Genomic DNA, 19995 nt, shown 5'->3' with positions numbered 1-19995 from the left:
GCTTAGGTTGGGGGGCTTTACAGTAGCTTGATACCAATTTTACGGCTCTAGCCCGGGTGGCTCCCATTTGGCCAGGGAGAAAGTGAGAGGCAACATTACGAGGCGCTCACCGAGCACTTTTTATTGGCGCAGAGCAAAATAATCGACCACAGGATCTTACCCTTTCATACTTCTCTCTGCTCTTAATTCTCTTCTCAGTATTCCTTTTCGATTTTATTTAAAGCCCAGACCTCTCCATCTCCAGACACCATCCTGTCTCCAGATCTCTCACTGTCTACCCAGCCCTCTCTAATGTTACCCCGGTTCATCAGCTCGGTCGGAATATCTCATTTTCTTACCCTACAATTTCGTCGCTATGACCTTGTATTCAAACAATATCAGCCTGGATATGCCGGCTACCCAACCTCAAGACATTGACTGGATGACGGACCACTCAGCAACTGTTGAAGGTCCATCTCACCACGAAGCCTTGTCGAGTCCAGGCTGTTATCAAGGTCCACCACCTACAAGCTCATTATGTAGTTCCTCAAGGCGACGGACATCGGAATGGCCCTGGTTGGGAATGCACTTCCCATGTGGCCAAAGCTTCCCACCCCAGATGCGCCAGGCGTTCAATGAGATGCCATGGGAATATCATCAAGTGGCATCTCACGACGCCACACAAGTCTCACAGGTGTCCTTCAACAATGTGACTTCGGGTAGTCTCCCGTCTCAGGTTGGATTGGCTGGCTCGCCCTCGAACTACAACGGTCTCGTCGATCGTGAGACTTACGCACAAGAGCCTAACCCCCATCGCCCCCGGAAGACCAGAAAAGTGTAAGTTGGTATATACCAGGCTCTTGAAAGTTCTCCAACTAATCTGATTATGGCACTATTCTAGTACACATCCACCTGGCCCCTTCTGGTGCGGTTGGAGAGACTGTACCTATCACGGAGGCTTCTCCTGTGACTCATCTCTCTGGCGGCACATCAAATCGACACATCTCTTCCCAGATGCAATCAAGTGCCCTAGATGTGGAAAGACGTTTGGTTTTGGGCGTGGGGATAAACTCAAAGCACATATGCTTACGGTTCATACAAAGAACCCGTACGACCAGAATGGTAGCCATTCTGGCTGTTAATGCTAGCTTTATACCGTTGGGCTATGGAATTCTACTGGTTTACGATGAACTGTGTCTGTCATAGGGCATCTCATGTTCCCGATCATATCCTGAATCAAGGGAACCGACTATATCTATTTGTCTTCGGAGTAGGAACGATTTCCAGACTTATGACCGCCCGAGCACCCTCTCCCTCTAATTAATTCTTCGAGGTGGCTAATTTGATGCCCTTAATTATCACTTAAAGAACACAATCATTGTTTCAATGAGGCTCATCCTCTGACCTACCTTTGATGAACGGATATTGCTGAGATTACACCTCGTGGGCTGCGAAGCTGTTTGAAAAGAACAAGACCTGAGACTGAGAAGTCAGTAAGGATTGTTTTGTGCAATGAATCGAATTCCCAATTTCCCAGTTCATGTTTGTAGCCTTGAATGAAGGTGCGATCTGCGGAGTATCCTTGGAACTCAATGTTTCCATTCTCAACAGAGTGGTAATTTTGTGCACAAGGCTCGGCTGCCAGTGTCATGCCTTCTGGATCAGATGAAGTGACCTCAGCTGTACTCTTACCTCGAGTTTGATGGCGTGGGGAATTTAAGCTTGTGGTGCGCAAATCTGCAACAGGCCAAGGGTTCGTAGCCGGCAGACCAGCTTCATAGATTTTATTCTGCTCTCAGGCAATTCAAAGTTTTTTGAAGTAGAGGCCATTTTGCTTCTCCTGTGCACTGGCTCTGGATCTGAGCAATCTGAAACCTCTGTTTCCATAAAGGCGCCGAAGCCAATTTTCCTTGCGATGCGAACTGCGGCTGCCGAATACCCTAATATCAACTTCGTCGCCATACCCCATCGCGGCCACCAGTCAACAGTCAAATGGCTGTAATTATCGATAGTTGGCGTCCTGCACAAAGTGGGTACTTAGGAGTCGTTTTTTAGGGTCATGTTCTCAGTCCATCGGCGTTGCTAGCAGTCCTAGAAGTAGGAAAAGAAAAGGGAGGTTGGAATAGGCCAATATGGAGAGAGTGGAAGCAGGTGGCAGTCCAGTAGACATTGGGAGATGGGAAGGACCTATACCCAGAGCAGATGCATTGATAAATATTTTGAAGGGCTGTCTATGCCTTGCGAGGGCTTAGTGGAACACTGATGAGTTGAAGTGGTTTATCACCCAGGCTGGCACCGGGCTACTTATAGCAATGATCTGAGGTATCCGGACAGATTGTATGTATAAAGTTTTCTATTTTTGATATTTAAACATACTTATGTAAATAACTTGCTCTCAGTACTGCCGTTCAAGCTTGGTAAAATGCTTGTCCCAAATCCATCCAATCTTCTGTGTAGGGTCGTCCTGGTTGTAAGCAAGCCACACGTTTCCTTTCTCGGCAACCACACCGAACAACTCCCCTGCATTGTAGGTCAAGTAGGTATACCCGCCTTCGGAAATACCGCTATCAAGATTGAACTCGTAAAGACTAGCAACAGGAAACAGAACCCCGGGCCAGCCGGTAACATGTTGCCTCTGGGAAAGGGTATCAGCATGCTCGGAATTTTGCTGGCCATTGTCATAAAGCCCATCATTCAGATAAGTCTTGGGCATTTCGTCTTCTTCGTCGAACTCGGACAGAAGGTAGTCTGTGCCCGATGGCAGGTCGAGCGGAGAGGCTGGGTCATTCCCCCTTTTTGACGAGACAATCGATTCGTCCGATGGATTGTCGGCACTCAGGGTCAGATACGGGACTCTGGTAGCCTGCGCACTGGCAAATTCCTCCTCGACCATTTGCTTTGTTTTGTTCAATCGTGGGGTTTGCATTGCCTCCTTGGGCTCGGCATTTGGATGTGTAATTCGGTGTAATAGCCGAGCCATTCGATTGGGTTTCTTGGGAATCCGAGCTAACGCTAGAATATCAAGCGGACTTTGGTATTCGGTGCCCACAGCTTTCCCTTTCGAGCGGTCATTATTACCGTGTGCGACCATGGTCGCAGAGACATCGTCCCTAGTTCCCGTTCTCGAAGTACTGTCAGTATTCTCGCGGGGCGATTCTGGTGAACTTTGCTTCTGGTCGAAGTTTGCTGTCTCGACGTTGACAGGACAATCTTCGATGCCGTCCTGCGACAGAAAAGTTTGCAAGGTGGTGAGGATGAAACCACGATGTTGGGTAAAGATGTCGGGAGTGATGCCAATGCTCTGCAATTCTTTCCGCAGATGTCTCCACGCCTCTCTCTCATCTAGTGTGAGCGAGCCAGTTGAAACGCATGACATCGCCGCAGATTCGCGTTTTCCGCTGCGAATCTCACTGATAAACGTTTTCAACAGGTGTTCGACATTTTCGTGAGACGACCTATTACGAAGTCAGCGGATCTCCCAGGCCCACTTTGGTGCGAAACAAACCGTATCATGTTTGTGTTCAACACATTTAACACTTGTATGTATAGCAAGAGCTTTGTCCGGATATCGACCAGTTCAGCCTCCCCCCAGCCCATTCGTTCCCAGGTGACCCGAGTTTGAGGACCGACATTGTCAAAGCGGTCCTTCAGCTCCGAAAGCTCACGTAGGACGCCGTGACATCTGTTCAGCGCATCGTTTAAGTTAGGGAGCTGTGTATCATCTAGGTGGAACTTTTGAGTATGTTCTTCAGTCGCATTCAGGACGGCTACGAGAAGGCCGAGCTCATTTCTGACTTGGTCAAATAGGTCTGCTGAGTTGAAGAGGGACTTGTAGATGGAATCAGCGAGGGGGCGGACTGTGGTAATGTGATCTATGGATTTCAAAGGGGTTAGAATAGACAGATCTTGACAGCAATGCTCAGAAAATTGCAGACGGGCTCATACAAATGTTAATATCTCGTTTGGCCGAAATGTTTCCGCTGAAGACTGCACCACCCTGGGTGTTATATACTTCGGATCGCTCTTTAGAGTGCAGTTCTGTGTTAACAAGGCAAGATCTACCAGGCAGGTTGCACCCTTCGCTGCATGTGGACGTACCCGCTGCAAGGTGGAACTGCGCGTCGATACTGCCGTGATTAGTCCCTACTTGGAACCCGGAGTTCGTGTCACCAAATGAGATTGATGATGTCATTCTCACAGCAGTGATTTAAGACCATGTCCACGAAGATCAAATAGTGACAGCGGATGCGGTCTGCAAGGGGGAAAGTCTGCAGAGCGAAGTTGACCGAGTGCCAGGTACAATCTCACCATCAGGTGATGTGGCGATCTTAGCGTGCACAGCACCCAAAATGGCTAAGCCTTTCCTGATTGTCATTCGAATCTTTAGATAGAGTAGATGAGTGGGTGATACTAATTCATCGCAGCTGCAATCGTCTAAACATGGTCACATATATACTGATACATTCAAGTCAAACTCCATCTATCCACGATGCATAGGTAGATCATATGTACAAGCCTTGGAAGATGCAACTCCATATAGTGCAATACAATTCTTACGCCCGCATATGCTTCAATATCATCTTCAATCGCCTCACAGCTGGTCCATCATTCTCCTCTCCATTTTGTACTTCAGGCCCCTTCTCCTCCATTTCGGCCTTAGCTGCTTCCAGCGCGGGGCGCAGGTACCCCCAGACTTCATCGTGGTACCGCTCATGCACAGTGACCCAATCCCCTGCGCCGGGAAGGTTGTCAAGGACGGTGTCGCGGAGGGTTGTGGCCGAGTTAGCTCTCGTATCTGTGCCGGGGGTAAACGCGGAAGGGTCGTTCTGCTGGAGGAAGGTGTCTATATCGGGGACTAGGCTTAGACTCGATAGCCTCGGTTGTTGGTGCTGGGTGTGCCCATCTGAACTCGCGTCAATTTGGCGCCTAAACGAGTCCAGCATCTTAATCTCTGACGCCGTAAGCGGCGGTGGTGCCGCAGCCGGGTCAAGATCCAGCTCCTCGTTGCCCCCGGAACCCGGGTCAAACGACGTATCCGCGAGCAGCGAGACGACAGCAGCGCCGTCGCTAGGTTGTGCCTCGTACGTATGCGCCTGAGACCCTGAGTTGTCCGCGCGCTCCCAGGCGCTAGTGTAGTTCCGTTGCACCGGGTCGTGTGCGCGCTGCTTGCCCTTCCAATTTCCCGTTTCGCCTTGTAAGTCTCCTAGACTCGTATTGCTGTGCGCATTCCTGTGTTCGCTGCCCAGTTGTAGGCTATGCTCGTCTGTATATGCACCCGATCGGAGGAAGTCTTCCTCCGACAAGGCTGGAAGCTCGAACCCACCTGGCGCGGAGCTGGCCGTCTCGCTCCGGAAGGAGTCCGCCGCGCCGGGCCCTGCGTACGCTGCTCCTGTGCCTAGCCCACGCGACGCTGCGATATCATGGCTCGCAAGGTTGCTAGCCCCCGATCCGAGTGTAGATGGTCCGGCTGCTTTCCCGCCCGTCGCGCCGGCCAGCGTCCGCGCCGTGTCCGACGAGTCTGTGCCCTGGAACGCACTCCGGGCTAGGCCAGCAGCGGAGCTTTGGACGCGATTCGCTAGCGACGGCGTTCCATTGTCACTTGTCGAGGCGACTTTTCCCGGTGCGCTCGTGTTTGTGTTCGTGGCCGGAGCGTCTTGCTCGGGGTGGCGGGCAGAGTCGCGGGTACCCCGCATGTTCTCCGGTTCGTCGGGCATGGCTGGTCTTCTGGCGGTGTGGCTTGGGCGAGGAGGGACGGTCAAGGAGGTGACGATCGGATTTCAAGCTCATTTAACGGTGGATTTCATGCGCCCGAGAGCAGGTATTAAGGAAGGCTTGCGCGGATGTGTGTGGTCCATGGTTTCGGAGAAGGTGGGAGGTCTCGGTTCAGTAGACCTTGGGCCGGACGAAGTAGGAAGGGAAGCATGTGAATTGGGAGGGCGCAATCACGGCGGTTTAGGGCTAGCTTTGGCTTGATAGGGTGATCTGACACAGACCGGCTTATATGGTAATTTACTTTTTCCATTGTAGTGATTTATTGGATATTGATGGGAAGGGTTCCGTGTGTGCGCGGCGCGATCTACTTGTATCTCACTGTCCCATCGGTTTGCCGAGATAGCCTGTAACGGGAGGCAAGTCTAGCAAATCCTCCAGTTCAAGGTCACTCTTGGATACCTCGGCTGTTCGTAAACATCCTACAAACCCCATTCGAGGGAGATCGCATGCCCGATGCTTGAGTTGCGTGAAGACTTGGGCCCCGACAGAATGACGACAGAGGCGGAGGCCCTCCGTACTCTGGTACAAGATGCAGCTGGAAACGGCTGGCTCGGGGCATACCGCGAAAAGAAAAAAAGGAGCAAAGGTGTACAAAGGAAGTGTATCTCACTGGACTCGAGTTTTTGCAATTGATTTGGATTTTTTCTTTCCACTGTCTGCCCGACTATTGTCCGCCAGGGACGAAGCAGTGCCTGCTTCGGGCAATGTTACAGTCAACCGCAGTGTTGATGTCAGCATTGGCTGTCCGCCTTTGAAGTTACCGACTTTCCGGGTGGTGGAAACTCTGGGTCCTTGAGCCCTGCAGAGATCTCTGAACAAGTCGTTTAAGCTCGGTGGTCTTCGTTGAGAGTTCAGCGGGTCGTTCAACGGAGGCAGTCGAGTGGTGGTGACCGGAAGTCAGTCACTGACACTAACGAACCTCCCCCCACCACCGCCTCACCTCTTCACACGCTTTTCCCGCCCTTCAACCAAACCAACCACCACCACCTCCTTCACCACCACACACCTGTACGACTTCTCTCCTCTCCTCTCCTCTTCCCATTCTCTTGCCTTCTCAACTTTTTCGATCTTATGCTTTGCTGTGCATTCATCCTAACTCAGAATTCTGTCGGCGGGTCCAGGTCCTCTTCCCTATGATCCCCTCTCAAGCTCTTCTGCTGCGGGTCCACTCATAACAACCAACCTACCGGACGGGTCGTTTGCTCCTCTCTACCACTCCCCTCTTCCACCCCCATCCTGGTCCATCCGTCGTCCACCGCGTCAGGACTGCCATCGGTTCATCCTAGCTTCGAGATCGTCGACCGTGCGGGCTGTTTCTTCCCTCCCCCCGCTTCCTCCTCCCCTCTCCCCCTCCCTCGCGACCTCTCGTCATCGGTCTCGAGCCCCTCGTACCCCATCGCCGGACCAAGCGTGACCGACCGATCGTTCTCGCCATTTATCGTCCATTTTCAGCTTCGCATTGTGGTCCTCGTTTGTCCAACCGGTTCCGCTTTGTCGCCAATTTCCAAGATCGCTTCCATCCCGAGTGATTCTTTTGCATCATCTACGATAGAGCCCTTGGAGACCAAAAAAGTCATTCACCAAGCTGCTTCCAAGCTGCTTCTTTCTTATCGTTCGACTGCACCATTTGTGACCAAGGGCGATCCTAGAACGAAAAGATGGTAGACAGAGATCCAGGCACACCGACCTGGAAGTTCACACAGTGAGTTGGACTGAGTTGAAGTTGCCCTGGCGTGGCTTCATTCTGCGTCTTGCAAGACCCGGGTTCTCGGGTGATGCGTCGAGCTGGCGGAACTGCGACTAACTTTTGTTCGCCCAGATGCTTCGGCGATAAAGGCGACGTAGAAGATATCACAGAAGGTAAATCATCCTATCAAACCCCGATCAACCCGCCCCGAGGACGGTTAGACTAATTACTTCCTGTTCCAGCCGATATCATCTCGACTGTTGAATTCGATCACACCGGTAATTACTTGGCTACGGGAGACAAGGGCGGGCGTGTGGTTCTGTTTGAGCGGAACGAGACGGTAGGTTTTTTTTTTCCTCGGCTTTTTTCACCACAACTTTTCCGTTAGCCAGAGTTCTTATGCTAAATGATCGCCAAAACCACAGAAAAAAACCTGCGAGTATAAGTTCCATACCGAGTTCCAATCCCACGAGCCGGAATTCGACTATCTCAAATCGTTAGAGATCGAAGAGAAGATCAACAAGATAAAATGGTGTCGGCGACAGAACGCATCACACTTCCTCCTCTCCACAAACGACAAGACCATAAAGCTCTGGAAGGTGTTCGACAAGTCTCTGAAAGTGGTTGCCGAGAACAACCTATCGAATGAGATGACACCGGCTGCCGTCGTGGGCGGCGGTATGCCGCGGGCACCCCGGGGAACGTTCAAGGATGCCGCAGCCCTCAAGCTCCCACGTCTTACACACCATGACACCGTCGTCGCCGCCGTCCCACGGAGAACGTACGCGAACGCGCACGCGTACCATATAAATAGCATCTCAGTGAACAGTGATGGCGAGACGTTTATCAGCAGCGATGATCTCCGCGTCAACTTGTGGAACCTCAACATCCAGGACCAGAGCTTCAACATTGTGGATATCAAACCGGCGAATATGGAGGAACTCACCGAGGTCATTACAGCAGCCGAGTTCCACCCGGTCAGCTGTAACTGGTTCATGTACGCCAGCTCCAAGGGAACTATCAAGCTTGCCGACATGCGCCAGCGGGCTCTTTGTGACGAGCATGCTAAATGTGAGTGTCTTCCAATCCGACATCTACCTACCTTTGCTTCAAATGCATTTGACTCACATTTGCCTTAAAACAGTGTTTGAACAAGAAGAGGATGCTTCCTCGCGCTCCTTCTTTTCCGAGATCATTTCCTCTATCTCTGACGTCCGCTTCTCACACGACGGCCGGTACATTGTATCGAGAGACTACCTGACCGTGAAGATTTGGGATGTCAACATGGAACGCCAGCCGGTGAAGACTATTCCTATTCACGAGCACCTGCGGCCACGCCTTTGCGATACGTATGAGAACGACAGCATCTTCGACAAGTTCGAGGTGGTTTTCTCCGGCGATGCCGAGAACGTCATGACTGGCAGCTATAACAACAACTTCATGATCTACCCAACCGAAGAGCAAAAGGAGACGGAGATCGTGCTGCAGGCGGACAAGTCGGCTTTTAAGGCGAAGAAGGTCGGTGTGCCTACGCCGATGAACAAGGGCAGTGGAAAGAAGGCCGGTTCGAGGTCGGGCAGCCCTGCCGGCCCCGGCAGCCGAATGAAGAAGGAAACCGATGCCGACCAGATCGACTTCAACAAGAAGATCTTGCACATGAGCTGGCATCCCTTCGAGGACAGCATTGCGATTGCGGCCACGAACAACGTAAGCCAGCCCTGGAACTCTATTTCCCTGTTGACCTTGATCCGAATACTAATTGCTACGGATCTAATTATAGCTCTTCGTCTTTTCTGCTCTGTAAATGGCGCGAAAGCGCTCGTCACAACAAGACTCCCCACACACATTTTTCATGGACAGGCGCATCTTGGGGATGGGGTCGGGTGGCTGGTGGAAGGATTGGTGGCACTGGCGAGAGCGAGTAGAAAGGACGCAACCAACAAAAATGAAAGCGAAAATAATGGCCATAGCAGCAAGCCCCAGGTTCCACAGTCTCAGGACTTTCCGTTCGACTTCCCGCGCCTCTTGTTACTATAGAGAGGACCCATCATTCCCCGACCCCGCAGCCCTGCTTTTGTTTCGACCGTCCCTTTCTCTTCTTCCCCTTACCATATATTCCTCTCCTGGTTTGTATGCAATTCCTTTCTTAGGTACCCGCAGGCGTTGTATGGAGGCGCTTCATGATAGAGAATGTTAAGCCTGCTTGAGGCGTGTTTCATCGTTGCTTTCCTCTTTTCTCCTGGTGCTGTGAGCAGGAGATATGGACTATCTCGACAGGGTGAGCCATGTCTATCAGAGATACTATTTCTACTCATGATAATGACCAAGTGCGAGTATCTATCTTCCCCGTCCATTCCGAGTAGTTGTTGTTCATTTGCATGTGCCAAGTATATATTGGAAAGATTGTGGAAGTAGTCCTATGCAAAATAGGGATTGAGCCATTGATTAGTCAGGTTAAATATACACACTTTTGATATTGTTATTGACTACTCGTCGATCAAGTCTTCGGATGGTAACCAACGGACACTACAGTCTGTTGTGGGGGTATCACTGTTACAATATCTACGTCAATTTAGGTAGTAGCTTTGATCTCGAGCCAGACTTTTCGTACGGATTGTTGTTAATACGTGCTTAGGGATCGATCATTTATAGAAGAGAATGATCAAAATATTATGTTAGGTCCTTAGGCTACAAGGAATAATATCATAAAGAATGTTAAGCCTGCTTGAGGCTGGTCTCATCATAGCTTCCGTTTTCCTCCTGGGTGCGATGAGAGCGAGAGGTAGTTGCCGGCTATCGGGCGGTTGGTGTCATTCAAAAATAAGACTTGCATTTACGATGAATGACTTTCAACGCAATCTTCGATCCAAAGGCAGTACTCTACTCAATCACTTCGTACGTAGAAGAAACTTACTACCTTCTACAGGCTCATGGCATAATACGCACGCAACTCGCCTAGGCGCTGGCTTCCTCGGGATTTTTCTGCTGGCATTTGCGGGCGATGACGAAGGCGGGCAGAAAGAATCGCTCATCCAATACTGACCATTACCAAAACACAGTGCCCAATAATGGGCGGTTTTAAATAATACCGTACGCACATCTCTAATACGGCCGGACAAATGACGGTCCGAGGCAGAGCACGCTTTACCCTAATTGGACTAGCGGGAGTCGGTCAGGAAAGCCTCCACTGGAGCCCGCGATCGGTCGCGCGCACTCTCATGTCCCTAGATCTTGTCGTCGTCATCGTCGTTGTTCCGGGTTGTGTCTCGGGTATTACTCTCTTACCTTTTCTCAGGGCGCTGGTCATGCTGTGACGCCAGCTTGTTCTGAGTGTTACCTCTTAAGCGTGCGAGAGTAGCGAAGTCAGAGCCAGAGAACTAGCTGGAGCTCACCACTGTGTCAGCCGTCTCTGTCTCCTTCACCCCCCTTCCAGCTCGATCTATACCCCTTTTCTTTTGATCTTGCCTTCTTGTGCATATTCGAGTTCATGACCATATCATGAACTCTGGGAACGATTCTTGGCACTCCGCCGGTGGGCCGCCGTCGCACCCTGGCATGGATCAGATGAATCAACAACCCCGGCCCTTGGGGTCGTTCAGGTATGGATCGCGATAGTTCTTAGAACTGCAACAAGACGAGGCGCTAATAGCGAGTTTTCCGAGCTATAGTCAAAATCCTTCTCAGCAAGGCCCGGCATCGCAGCCCTCAGGGCCCGTCCTCCCTCCTCCATCCGGTTAGCATATTCTCCCATACAATCTTCTCAGCGCCAATGCCCTCGAACCCGAGGTTTCCGCAGTGTGACCTGTCACGATGCATCTACTAACCTTGTGCGCCATCAATAGGCCCCTACCATCCCGGCGGTCAATCCGGCGGCCACTCCCTCCCCGGTCTGGCGGAATTGAGCCAGAGCCATGGGGCTCCCCACCAACCTCCGGCGTACGGACAGCACCCTGCGGGCACATCCCATGGGTCCGGGCACTCCCTTCCCGGCATTGGCCAGGCCATGTCGCATGCATCCCCACAGTCACTAAATCGGGAGCGCGAACGGGACTCCAGGGAGCGCGAGATCCTTGAGCGCCAGCGCCAGGAAGAAATGGCGCACCGGGAGCGTGAGCAGCGTGAACGCGAACAAATGGAGCGCCAGCGCGAGCACCACCCAGTTCAAAGTCACACCGGCTCAATCCCCCTTCACCAGCCTGTCGCCTCGAAAGTACCCAATTCCATTCACGGCCCGAATGGTCTCCTGTCGAATCTGGGAACGAACCCACCCAATGGCCCGCAAGCCAATATGCAGACTTCCGGCGGACCGAGCGCTCTTTTCGGCGGCCCCCAGATGCCGCATGGCGAGGGCACTCCGCGCTCGTACATGCAACACCCTGCGGGTCCACCTATGATGGGATACGGCGGACAGGGACAACAAATTCCCGGGAACGTTGCGGCTCTGGCGCAGGGTCAGCAGCCGATTCTCAACGTAAGTGGCCCATTTGGGTTCCCACCGCACATGCCTTGGGCTCACGTACCGTTTGTGGAACAGGATGCTCTCAGCTATTTGGATCAGGTGAAGGTGCGATTTGTGGATCAGCCCGATGTGTACAATCGTTTCCTGGATATCATGAAGGACTTCAAGAGTCAAGCGTGAGTTTCGAGTTTTGTCATTGTTGGGATAGGTGCGTGGAGGAGCTAATAATGGATGTATAGCATTGATACGCCTGGTGTGATTCAAAGGGTCTCCACTTTGTTCAATGGCCACCCTGCCCTTATCCAAGGCTTCAACACTTTTTTGCCTCCCGGATACCGCATCGAATGTGGCACTGAAGACAATCCAGATGCGATCCGCGTGACCACCCCATCCGGGACGAATACCCTAAGCATGCCCCGAGCACCACGCCCGCTAGATAGCTCCAATGATCTTGGTCCTGCTGGCGGTCTCGGTCCCCATGGTCGGACTGATTATTATGAACAATCTCGCCCTGGCTGGCAACAAACTCAGCAGCAGCAGCAGCAGCAGCAAAGCCATCAGCAAGGCGCACCTGGCTCATATTCCCCCGGATCACGCCTAATGGGAGCGGGAATGTATCAACAGGAAGGACAGGGTCCTCCACAGGACCACCACTTTGCCTATCAAAGTCAAGAGGCTCAGGGTGCTTCGGCCCTATCCCACCCGCAGGATCACCGTGGTGTGGCGCAGCTGCAAGGTGCGGCTTCCGCAGCCTCAGGACTGGGAAGGCCGCCAATGCTCCCAGTTTCTGGCGCCGGCTCGAATCAGACTATGAGTAGTCTGGCTGGGGTTGGTGGTATGCTTCAGGGCGGTCATGCTGATTTGAACAAGCGGGGCCCTGTTGAATTCAACCATGCAATCAGCTACGTGAACAAGATCAAGGTTTGTTTCTTCACTTCTTACACTTATTAACCCCTCAACCTGCTGACCCTTACCAAGAATCGGTTCTCTTCCGCACCTGAGATCTACAAGCAATTCCTCGAGATCCTGCAAACCTACCAGCGCGAGTCAAAACCCATCCAAGACGTCTACGCGCAGGTAACTCAACTTTTCAACACCGCGCCTGATCTCCTTGAAGATTTCAAGCAGTTTTTGCCTGAGTCTGCGGCCCACGCCAAGCAACAGCAGCAAGCACGCATGGCAGAGGAAGCAATCCCCATGTCCAACCTCCGTGGTGAGCCCATGGGCTTACCGTCTCAGACTCCGAACCGGGACGTGAAGATGCCCCCTCTTGGCCAGTTCAACGTTAAGGACTCAGGGAAAGAGAACAAGAAGCGACGAGGTGGTCCTGGTGTAGGTCTCTCTTCTGTGTCAGGACCTTCTGGTGTAGATGGGGCCCGGATGCCCGATGCTCGGGGAGGCCCCCAGGCAGGGTCATTCAGCAATAGCAACAAGGTTGGTTTACATTTCTCTTCATTTTGCAGTGTTGACGTGCCGAACACGGCTTTGCCGTTGCCAATTCCTCTTATCCGCCTCCCTGTTTCTCGTTTTCCCTTGTTCTCACTAACAGCTGACTGCAGAGACCCAAGCACTACCATGGCAAGCCCTCCGGAGCTGATATTCCTAACGTCTCTCCGACTCTGATTCCCGCTCTCCCTGAGCCAGTTCCTCCAAGTGTGATGACTACACCGAGCCAGGAGGAAATTGCCTTTTTCGACCGTGTCAAGAAGTTCATTGCCAACAAGCAAATCTTCAGTGACTTCCTGAAGCTGTGCAACCTATACACCAATGACTTGATCGATCGCTTCATTCTGGTTAAGCGCGCTGAGGGTTTCATTGGTTCTAACGCCGAGCTCATGAGCTGGTTCAAGCGCTTCATGAACGTGGAAGAGCCCGAAGACAAGACTATCGACCCCAAGCCCAAGACAGAGTCTGGTCTGGTCAACCTTGCACACTGTCGGTCTTTGGGACCCAGCTATCGGCTGCTGCCTAAGCGCGAACGTCAGAAGGCCTGCAGTGGCCGTGATCAGCTCTGCTTTGAGGTTCTGAACGACGAGTGGGCTTCACATCCCACCTGGGCCTCCGAGGACTCTGGTTTCGTTGCACACAGAAAGAATCAGTATGAAGATGCTCTGCACCGTATTGAGGAGGACCGACATGACTACGACCACCACATCGAGGCCTGCACGCGCACCATTCAGTTGATCGAGCCGATCTGCCAGCAGTTCTTGCACATGTCGGAAGCTGAGCGGGCGAACTTCAAGTTGCCGCCTGGTCTGGGTGGCCAAAGTGAGGCCATCTACCAGCGGGTGATTAAGAAAGTCTATGATCGCCAACGTGGTGAGAAGATCATTCGTGATATGTTTGAACGCCCTTGTCAGGTCCTACCCATCGTCCTCTACCGCCTCAAGCAGAAGCTCGAGGAGTGGAAGGCGTGCCAGCGCGAATGGGATAAGGTCTGGCGCGAACAGATGCAGCGAGCCTACTGGCGGAGTCTGGACCATCAGGCAATCGCCACCCGACAGACCGACAAGAAGTTGTTCATCGCGAAGAACATCCAGCAGGATCTGCAGGCCAAGTTTGAGGAGACTCAAAGCATGCGCAAGAGCGGCCTGAAGCCACCGAAGTACCAGAGCCAGATGAAGTTCCAGGACACGGATGTCCTGCTGGATACCACCCACCTGCTCTGCTTATACATTGATCGAAGCACTTCTGGCTTCGGTGCGGACCCGTCGCGTTTGATCAACTTTGTCAAGGATTTTATTCCTATCTTCTTTGGATTGGACCGTGAGGCCTTCCACGATTACATGGATGAGCTCTTGATCAGCGCTACCCCTGCCGAAGAGCTGGAAGACAATTTCGGTGCTGATGATACTTCGAATGCCAGCCGCAAGATTGTCAACACGCAGAAGCTGGATCTCTTGCGTGAGGCACTTGAGCGCAAGGCCGAGAAGGGCAATGGTTATCTTCAGGAAGATGGTGCTGTTCCTCCTGCTCCTGCGTCTGCGTCTGCGACTACACAGCTTGCAGACCCCGACGTGCGGGCTACATCTACAGCCGTGTCTGAGTTCGAGGACAACTTCGATGTCGCTGAACTGAAGTGGATGGAGCACCCCGGCCAGGGCAACTTTAACCTGGAGCGCGAATACACGTTGAATGACAAGTACAAGAAAACCGAGCACCACATGTACTGCAACCTGAACATCCTCTGCTTCCTGCGCACCTTTGAGATCCTCTACTCCCGGCTGCTGCGCATCAAGGAGCAGGAAGACGAGGCCCACGAGCAGGTCCGCCGCGGTCTACTTCCCAAGCCCGCCAATGAGCTGTGTCTGATTGATCGCTTCCCGGGTGACTTCTTCTACGATGTCGACCCCAAGGCCAACCTGTACAAGCAGGTCGTGCGTATGTGTGAGGAGGTGATCCGGGGTGATATTGACCAGGTTCACCTAGAGGAGACTCTTCGCCGTTTTTACATGCAGGGCGGTTACTTGCTGTACAACCTGGAGCGCATCTTCTCGTCCATCACGAAGTTCGTGGCGTCTATCTTCACGGGTGACTCACGGGATCGCAGTTCGGATATCGCAAACCTGTTCTTCAAGGAACGCGAGAGGAATGAGACTACGCACCACCAGGAGATGCAGTATCGCAAGCAGGTGGAGAGGTTGATTAAGGATGGCGATATCTACCGTATTACCTACGTGAGTCCCTTTCCGTCTGTTGGAGTCGACGGAACTCTACTAACCGATACTTTCCAGTTCCCCTCCGACCGCCATGTCACCGTTCAGGTGATGACCAGTGAGGACGCCACTCTCGATAGCGACGACCTCAGCGCCGAAGCCCGCTGGTCCTACTACGTGACCACGTACTCGATGCGCGACCCCACTGAAGGCGTCTCCTACTCCGACATGCGCATGCCCTTCCTCAAGCGCAATCTGCCCAACAAGCTGGACGAGGATGAGGAGTACGACCGCTTCTACCGCCGGCTGCAGCACTACGACGGCCTGATCATCCGCATCTGCGCCAACAACTACACCATCCTCTACCAGCCCCCAAGCCACGACTGGTTCTGGCGGTCGACTGCCCCCGTCCACGGCAAGAACACGGATGCCGAGGCTATCAAAGCCAAGGAAGAAGAGCACGCTAAGGAGAAGGCTGCTGTCCGCGAGAAGCGCCATGACCGCTTCATCGAGAAGTTTGTGAATAACCCCAAATGGGCGCGGGGCCTCAGCAAGGACAAGGTCGACGAGTCGAACCAGCGCTTCCGCTCTTGGCTGAATGGCACTCTTGAGAAGGATGGTTCTGCCCCCGCCGAGGCGGCGGAGTGGGCTCCTAAGGAGGATGCTGCGCAGAGCGAGCAGGCTGATACCGAGATGGCGGATGCTGAGCCCGTAGCCGCGGAGGCGTGAGTGTAGTTTTATGAGGAGAAGCGGGGCGCTGGTCTTGGTTGTTGCAGGACGAATATGCATTTGCAGGACTGATTGATTGCGAGAAGGGATCGGCGTCTTATCACACGAGGAAATTGCGCAATGAGTTCTTATGGTTTTTTCTCTCTTTATTTTGGATTTGTGGTTGGTTCTTTCCCCACTTGGCCGCGATCTATGCCTCCGGCTACTGTTTATTTTCCTCCTTTCCCCCCCCGATGCACAAACGACGGTGCGGTGGCCTCTGGATTTCTTTGCTTGGTCTGGTGCTTTGTGTCTACGGCACTGACCCCAGCGTCCATCGATGAACGCCGACGAATGCCCGCTGTTTGAACGAGCATGCTTCTAACATACCCCCTTCGTGTTGGGGCTATATGGGAGAGCTGTCTGGGCCAATCAGCAGTACTCGTTTGTCAGGGGCTGTGGCCTGGAGCCGGGCTGGCTGGTTGAATGATTTGTGCTTAATTTTCTGCAAAGTTCCATAGCACCCTACCCACCCCCTTTATTGTATTGTATTCTATGTATTCTATGTCTCTGGCCGATGAAAATCTACCCGGGCCACAGTACTGGACTGATTCCCCGTACGTGTGAACCTCCTAGAGGACTGTAGCTGTCGAGCGTCTCTTTCCGGAGTGTACGCCACCGACACCTGGTGTGTATCCACGTCGAGTTCTATATCTGTTACCTCTGCAGCCTGGCATCGCCCCATAGCAGCTCAGATCATTCAAGGAAATCCTTCCCATCAGATCCAAGACCCCGGAAGCAATAATAATGCACGCATGCACAGCAGATCATGTTCGCCGGATCCGGAAATTCAGGCCTACCCTCGGTGTCCACAAGAGCAGCGCTGTCCCTCCGTGCGGCCGAACCCCCGTAACCGATACAGTCCGAGACCGTGGACTGGCTGGAGTTCCCCGGGGCCGGGTGGAGCCCATTCGTCGCAATCTGGTGGACGAAACTCGGCGATTGTTGCGGTCGCGATACCGTGATTCCCCCGAGGGATGTTTGCTATGCAACCGATATAGATCCAGGAGGTGAAGCTGAGATGATTCAGTGTGAGGTAGGCGACTGGCGATTACTGGGGTATTCTGGGGTAATTCGGGCCATTTCGCCTGTTTGTAATGTCGGTGATTTTTCGAGAGGGCGAGAAAATGCCGACGCCGAGCGAATGCCGAGTTGACGTCAGGATGAAGTTGGGCCCGCGCTAGGCCGGATGGGGTGGGCGAGCATCATCGAGTGTGGAAACCAGAGCCGTGATATTTAGGGGGTGGTGCCAATGGGGATGAAACATCGAATATTTGAGAGCATATGTGGTTTCAATTCGATCTCTCCACTAGGTTCATCCATTGTATTTGTGTATAGTGTGTAGCTGGTGGCTGTGTGGGAAGGAGGCCAAAGAGAATACCGCCAGAGGAGGAGCTGGGGCGCTTCCAACCGTGCCACCCCACGACCTCCAGAGCTTCCCTTCTCCCGGTATTCCATTCCTAGCTCCTGTCGGCACTGGTGGGACTTCTGACCGGATGAGCAGAGGTTCCGGTCGAGTGCCCGTGGGGTTCGGCCTTATTTAACGTCTGGCTCGCCGTTCCCCCAAGCTTCTCTTTTTTTTGCTCTTACTTCCTCCACCTTCCCCTCCTTGACGAAGACCCTCTCCCCTCTTCCCTTTGTGTCGTCTGTTTGTTTCTTGTATTATAATCATCTATCCACACAGCATGGCTGCCTCCGCCCTGCTCAAGAGCCGTGTTCGCCGGCCGTCTTATCTCAAAAAGCTGGCCAAGGCGGAGGATCTCATCGATCTGTTTCCGCATGGCTCGTACATCGGCTGGTCCGGATTTACGGGTGTGGGCTATCCCAAGTATGTGACCGGCATTCTTGGAGTTGAATTTCTCAGTTCGCTATGGCACCAGATGGAGCATCTACTAACGTCTTGCGACCTCACAGGATGATCCCCACTGCCCTCGCAGACCATGTCGAGAAGAACAACTTGCAGGGCCAGCTCAAGTATACCCTCTTCGTGGGTGCCTCGTCCGGCGCCGAGACGGAGAACCGCTGGGCGCGCCTGAACATGATCGAGCGCCGCAGCCCGCACCAGGTCGGGAAGGAGATCGCCAAGGGCATCAATAACGGGCAGATTAAGTTCTTTGATAAGCACCTCAGCATGTTTCCCTCGGATTTGGTCTATGTAAGTATCTGGATTGGGTTGTGAGGGTCTGCAACTCGGGCATTCCCGCCGCGGAGAGTGGAGAGTCGATGCTAACCGTTTCCTTGCGATCGATTTAGGGCTACTACACGCTGAACAAGCCGCAGAATAAGCTGGATGTGGCGGTCATCGAGGCATCTGCAATCACTGAGAATGGCGGCATTATCCCTGGTGCATCGGTGGGCGCTTCGCCCGAGCTGGTGCAGATGGCCGACAAGGTCATCATTGAAGTGAACACGTCAACTCCCTCTTTCGAGGGCCTGCACGATATCGTGGGCTCTGATCTCCCGCCTGGCCGCAAGCCGTACCTTATTATGGCGCCCGAGGACCGCATCGGAACCTCCTATATCCCCGTCGACCCGGAGAAGGTCGTCGCCATCGTCGAATCCACCTACCCGGACCAGACGCAACCGAACGCGCCCGAAGATGAGGGCTCCCAGGCCATCGCCGCCAACCTGATCGAGTTCCTCAAGCACGAAGTGCGCCACGGCCGCCTGCCCAAGAACCTCCTCCCGATCCAGTCCGGCATCGGCAACATCGCCAACGCCGTCATCGGCGGCCTCAGCAAGGGCGGTGCCGACTTTACCAACCTGAAAGTGTGGACCGAGGTCCTGCAGGACTCCTTCCTGGACCTATTCGACAGCGGCAACCTGGACTTCGCAACCGCGACCTCGATCCGCTTCTCGCCTGACGGCTTCAAGCGCTTCTACGATAACTGGGAGCGCTACGCGGGAAAGCTGCTCCTGCGCTCACAGCAGGTTTCCAACTCGCCCGAGATCATCCGCCGCCTGGGCTGCATCGGCATGAACACCCCCGTCGAAGTCGACATCTACGCCCACGCCAACAGCACCTGCGTCATGGGCTCGCGTATGCTTAACGGGCTCGGCGGCTCGGCCGATTTCCTGCGCAACTCCAAGTACAGCATCATGCATACGCCGTCCACACGGCCCAGCAAGGTCGACCCCACCGGTGTTAGCTGCATTGTGCCGTTCGCGACGCACATCGATCAGACGGAGCATGACCTGGATGTGGTAGTTACGGAGCAGGGTCTGGCAGATGTGCGAGGCTTGTCGCCTCGCGAGCGCGCGCGCGTGATCATCAAGAAATGTGCTCACCCGGAGTACCAGCCTATCCTGACGGATTATCTGGATCGCGCTGAGTTCGAGTGCCTCAGGAAGGGTATGGGCCATGAGCCGCACCTGCTGTTCCAGGCGTTCAAGATGCACCAGAGCCTGCAAGAGAAGGGCACCATGAAGATTAGCTCCTGGGATTAGAATTTTCTGGACCGCAGCGGATTTCCGTGTTTTTCTTTCATGTTGCCCACCCACCGGGCGGGCCTTCATAGGTGTCTGGAGTTGTACATATCAACGGCATTTCATTTTGTAGGACTAAGTCTTGAATGGTCCAATTTTCTCTATCGAATTATCGTCTGGTCCTTATTCAATTATGTGTCAGAGGATACCTGAAGCTGGTTCCAAGTCCATTCCTATCCTGAGGTGTT

General features: G+C 53.3%; 6 protein-coding genes across 6 annotated transcripts; 4 read left to right on the top strand and 2 right to left on the bottom strand.

Moving 5' to 3' along the window:
* Nucleotides 1–598: 598 nt before the first annotated feature.
* On the top strand, nucleotides 599–820 carry N7482_008884 (uncharacterized protein; the record flags this gene model as incomplete). The annotated part of the gene is made up of 1 exon (XM_056691008.1): nucleotides 599–820. The coding sequence occupies one exon, from the start codon at nucleotides 599–601 to the stop codon at nucleotides 818–820; it is 222 nt and encodes a 73-aa protein (XP_056540773.1).
* Nucleotides 821–2374: 1554 nt separating this feature from the next.
* Nucleotides 2375–4171, bottom strand: N7482_008883 (uncharacterized protein; the record flags this gene model as incomplete). The annotated part of the gene is made up of 4 exons (XM_056691007.1): nucleotides 2375–3434; nucleotides 3485–3851; nucleotides 3925–4017; nucleotides 4078–4171. The coding sequence occupies 4 exons, from the start codon at nucleotides 4169–4171 to the stop codon at nucleotides 2375–2377; spliced, it is 1614 nt and encodes a 537-aa protein (XP_056540772.1).
* Nucleotides 4172–4532: 361 nt separating this feature from the next.
* Nucleotides 4533–5693, bottom strand: N7482_008882 (uncharacterized protein; the record flags this gene model as incomplete). The annotated part of the gene is made up of 1 exon (XM_056691006.1): nucleotides 4533–5693. The coding sequence occupies one exon, from the start codon at nucleotides 5691–5693 to the stop codon at nucleotides 4533–4535; it is 1161 nt and encodes a 386-aa protein (XP_056540771.1).
* A 1716-nt stretch (nucleotides 5694–7409) lies between these two features.
* N7482_008881 (protein phosphatase 2A regulatory subunit CDC55) lies at nucleotides 7410–9242 on the top strand (the record flags this gene model as incomplete). The annotated part of the gene is made up of 6 exons (XM_056691005.1): nucleotides 7410–7453; nucleotides 7571–7611; nucleotides 7681–7778; nucleotides 7864–8509; nucleotides 8583–9145; nucleotides 9219–9242. 6 exons carry the CDS (start codon nucleotides 7410–7412, stop codon nucleotides 9240–9242), a joined length of 1416 nt encoding a protein of 471 aa, XP_056540770.1.
* Nucleotides 9243–10936: 1694 nt separating this feature from the next.
* Nucleotides 10937–16276, top strand: N7482_008880 (transcriptional regulator SIN3; the record flags this gene model as incomplete). The annotated part of the gene is made up of 7 exons (XM_056691004.1): nucleotides 10937–11037; nucleotides 11107–11171; nucleotides 11281–11909; nucleotides 11973–12073; nucleotides 12137–12818; nucleotides 12876–13331; nucleotides 13457–16276. Coding segments are annotated over 7 exons (4854 nt in total), but the record flags the coding sequence as incomplete, so codon positions are not given.
* A 1730-nt stretch (nucleotides 16277–18006) lies between these two features.
* Nucleotides 18007–19768, top strand: coaT (acetyl-CoA hydrolase ACH1; the record flags this gene model as incomplete). The annotated part of the gene is made up of 3 exons (XM_056691003.1): nucleotides 18007–18149; nucleotides 18236–18476; nucleotides 18575–19768. 3 exons carry the CDS (start codon nucleotides 18007–18009, stop codon nucleotides 19766–19768), a joined length of 1578 nt encoding a protein of 525 aa, XP_056540768.1.
* Between the last annotated feature and the right edge of the window lie 227 nt (nucleotides 19769–19995).

This window comes from Penicillium canariense (genome assembly GCF_028826845.1).
Source record: "Penicillium canariense strain IBT 26290 chromosome Unknown utg000006l_segment0_segment0, whole genome shotgun sequence".
Classification (NCBI taxonomy): Eukaryota; Fungi; Ascomycota; class Eurotiomycetes; order Eurotiales; family Aspergillaceae; genus Penicillium; species Penicillium canariense.
Note: the sequence above shows the minus strand (reverse complement) of the source record. Positions and strands in the feature narration are given on the sequence as shown.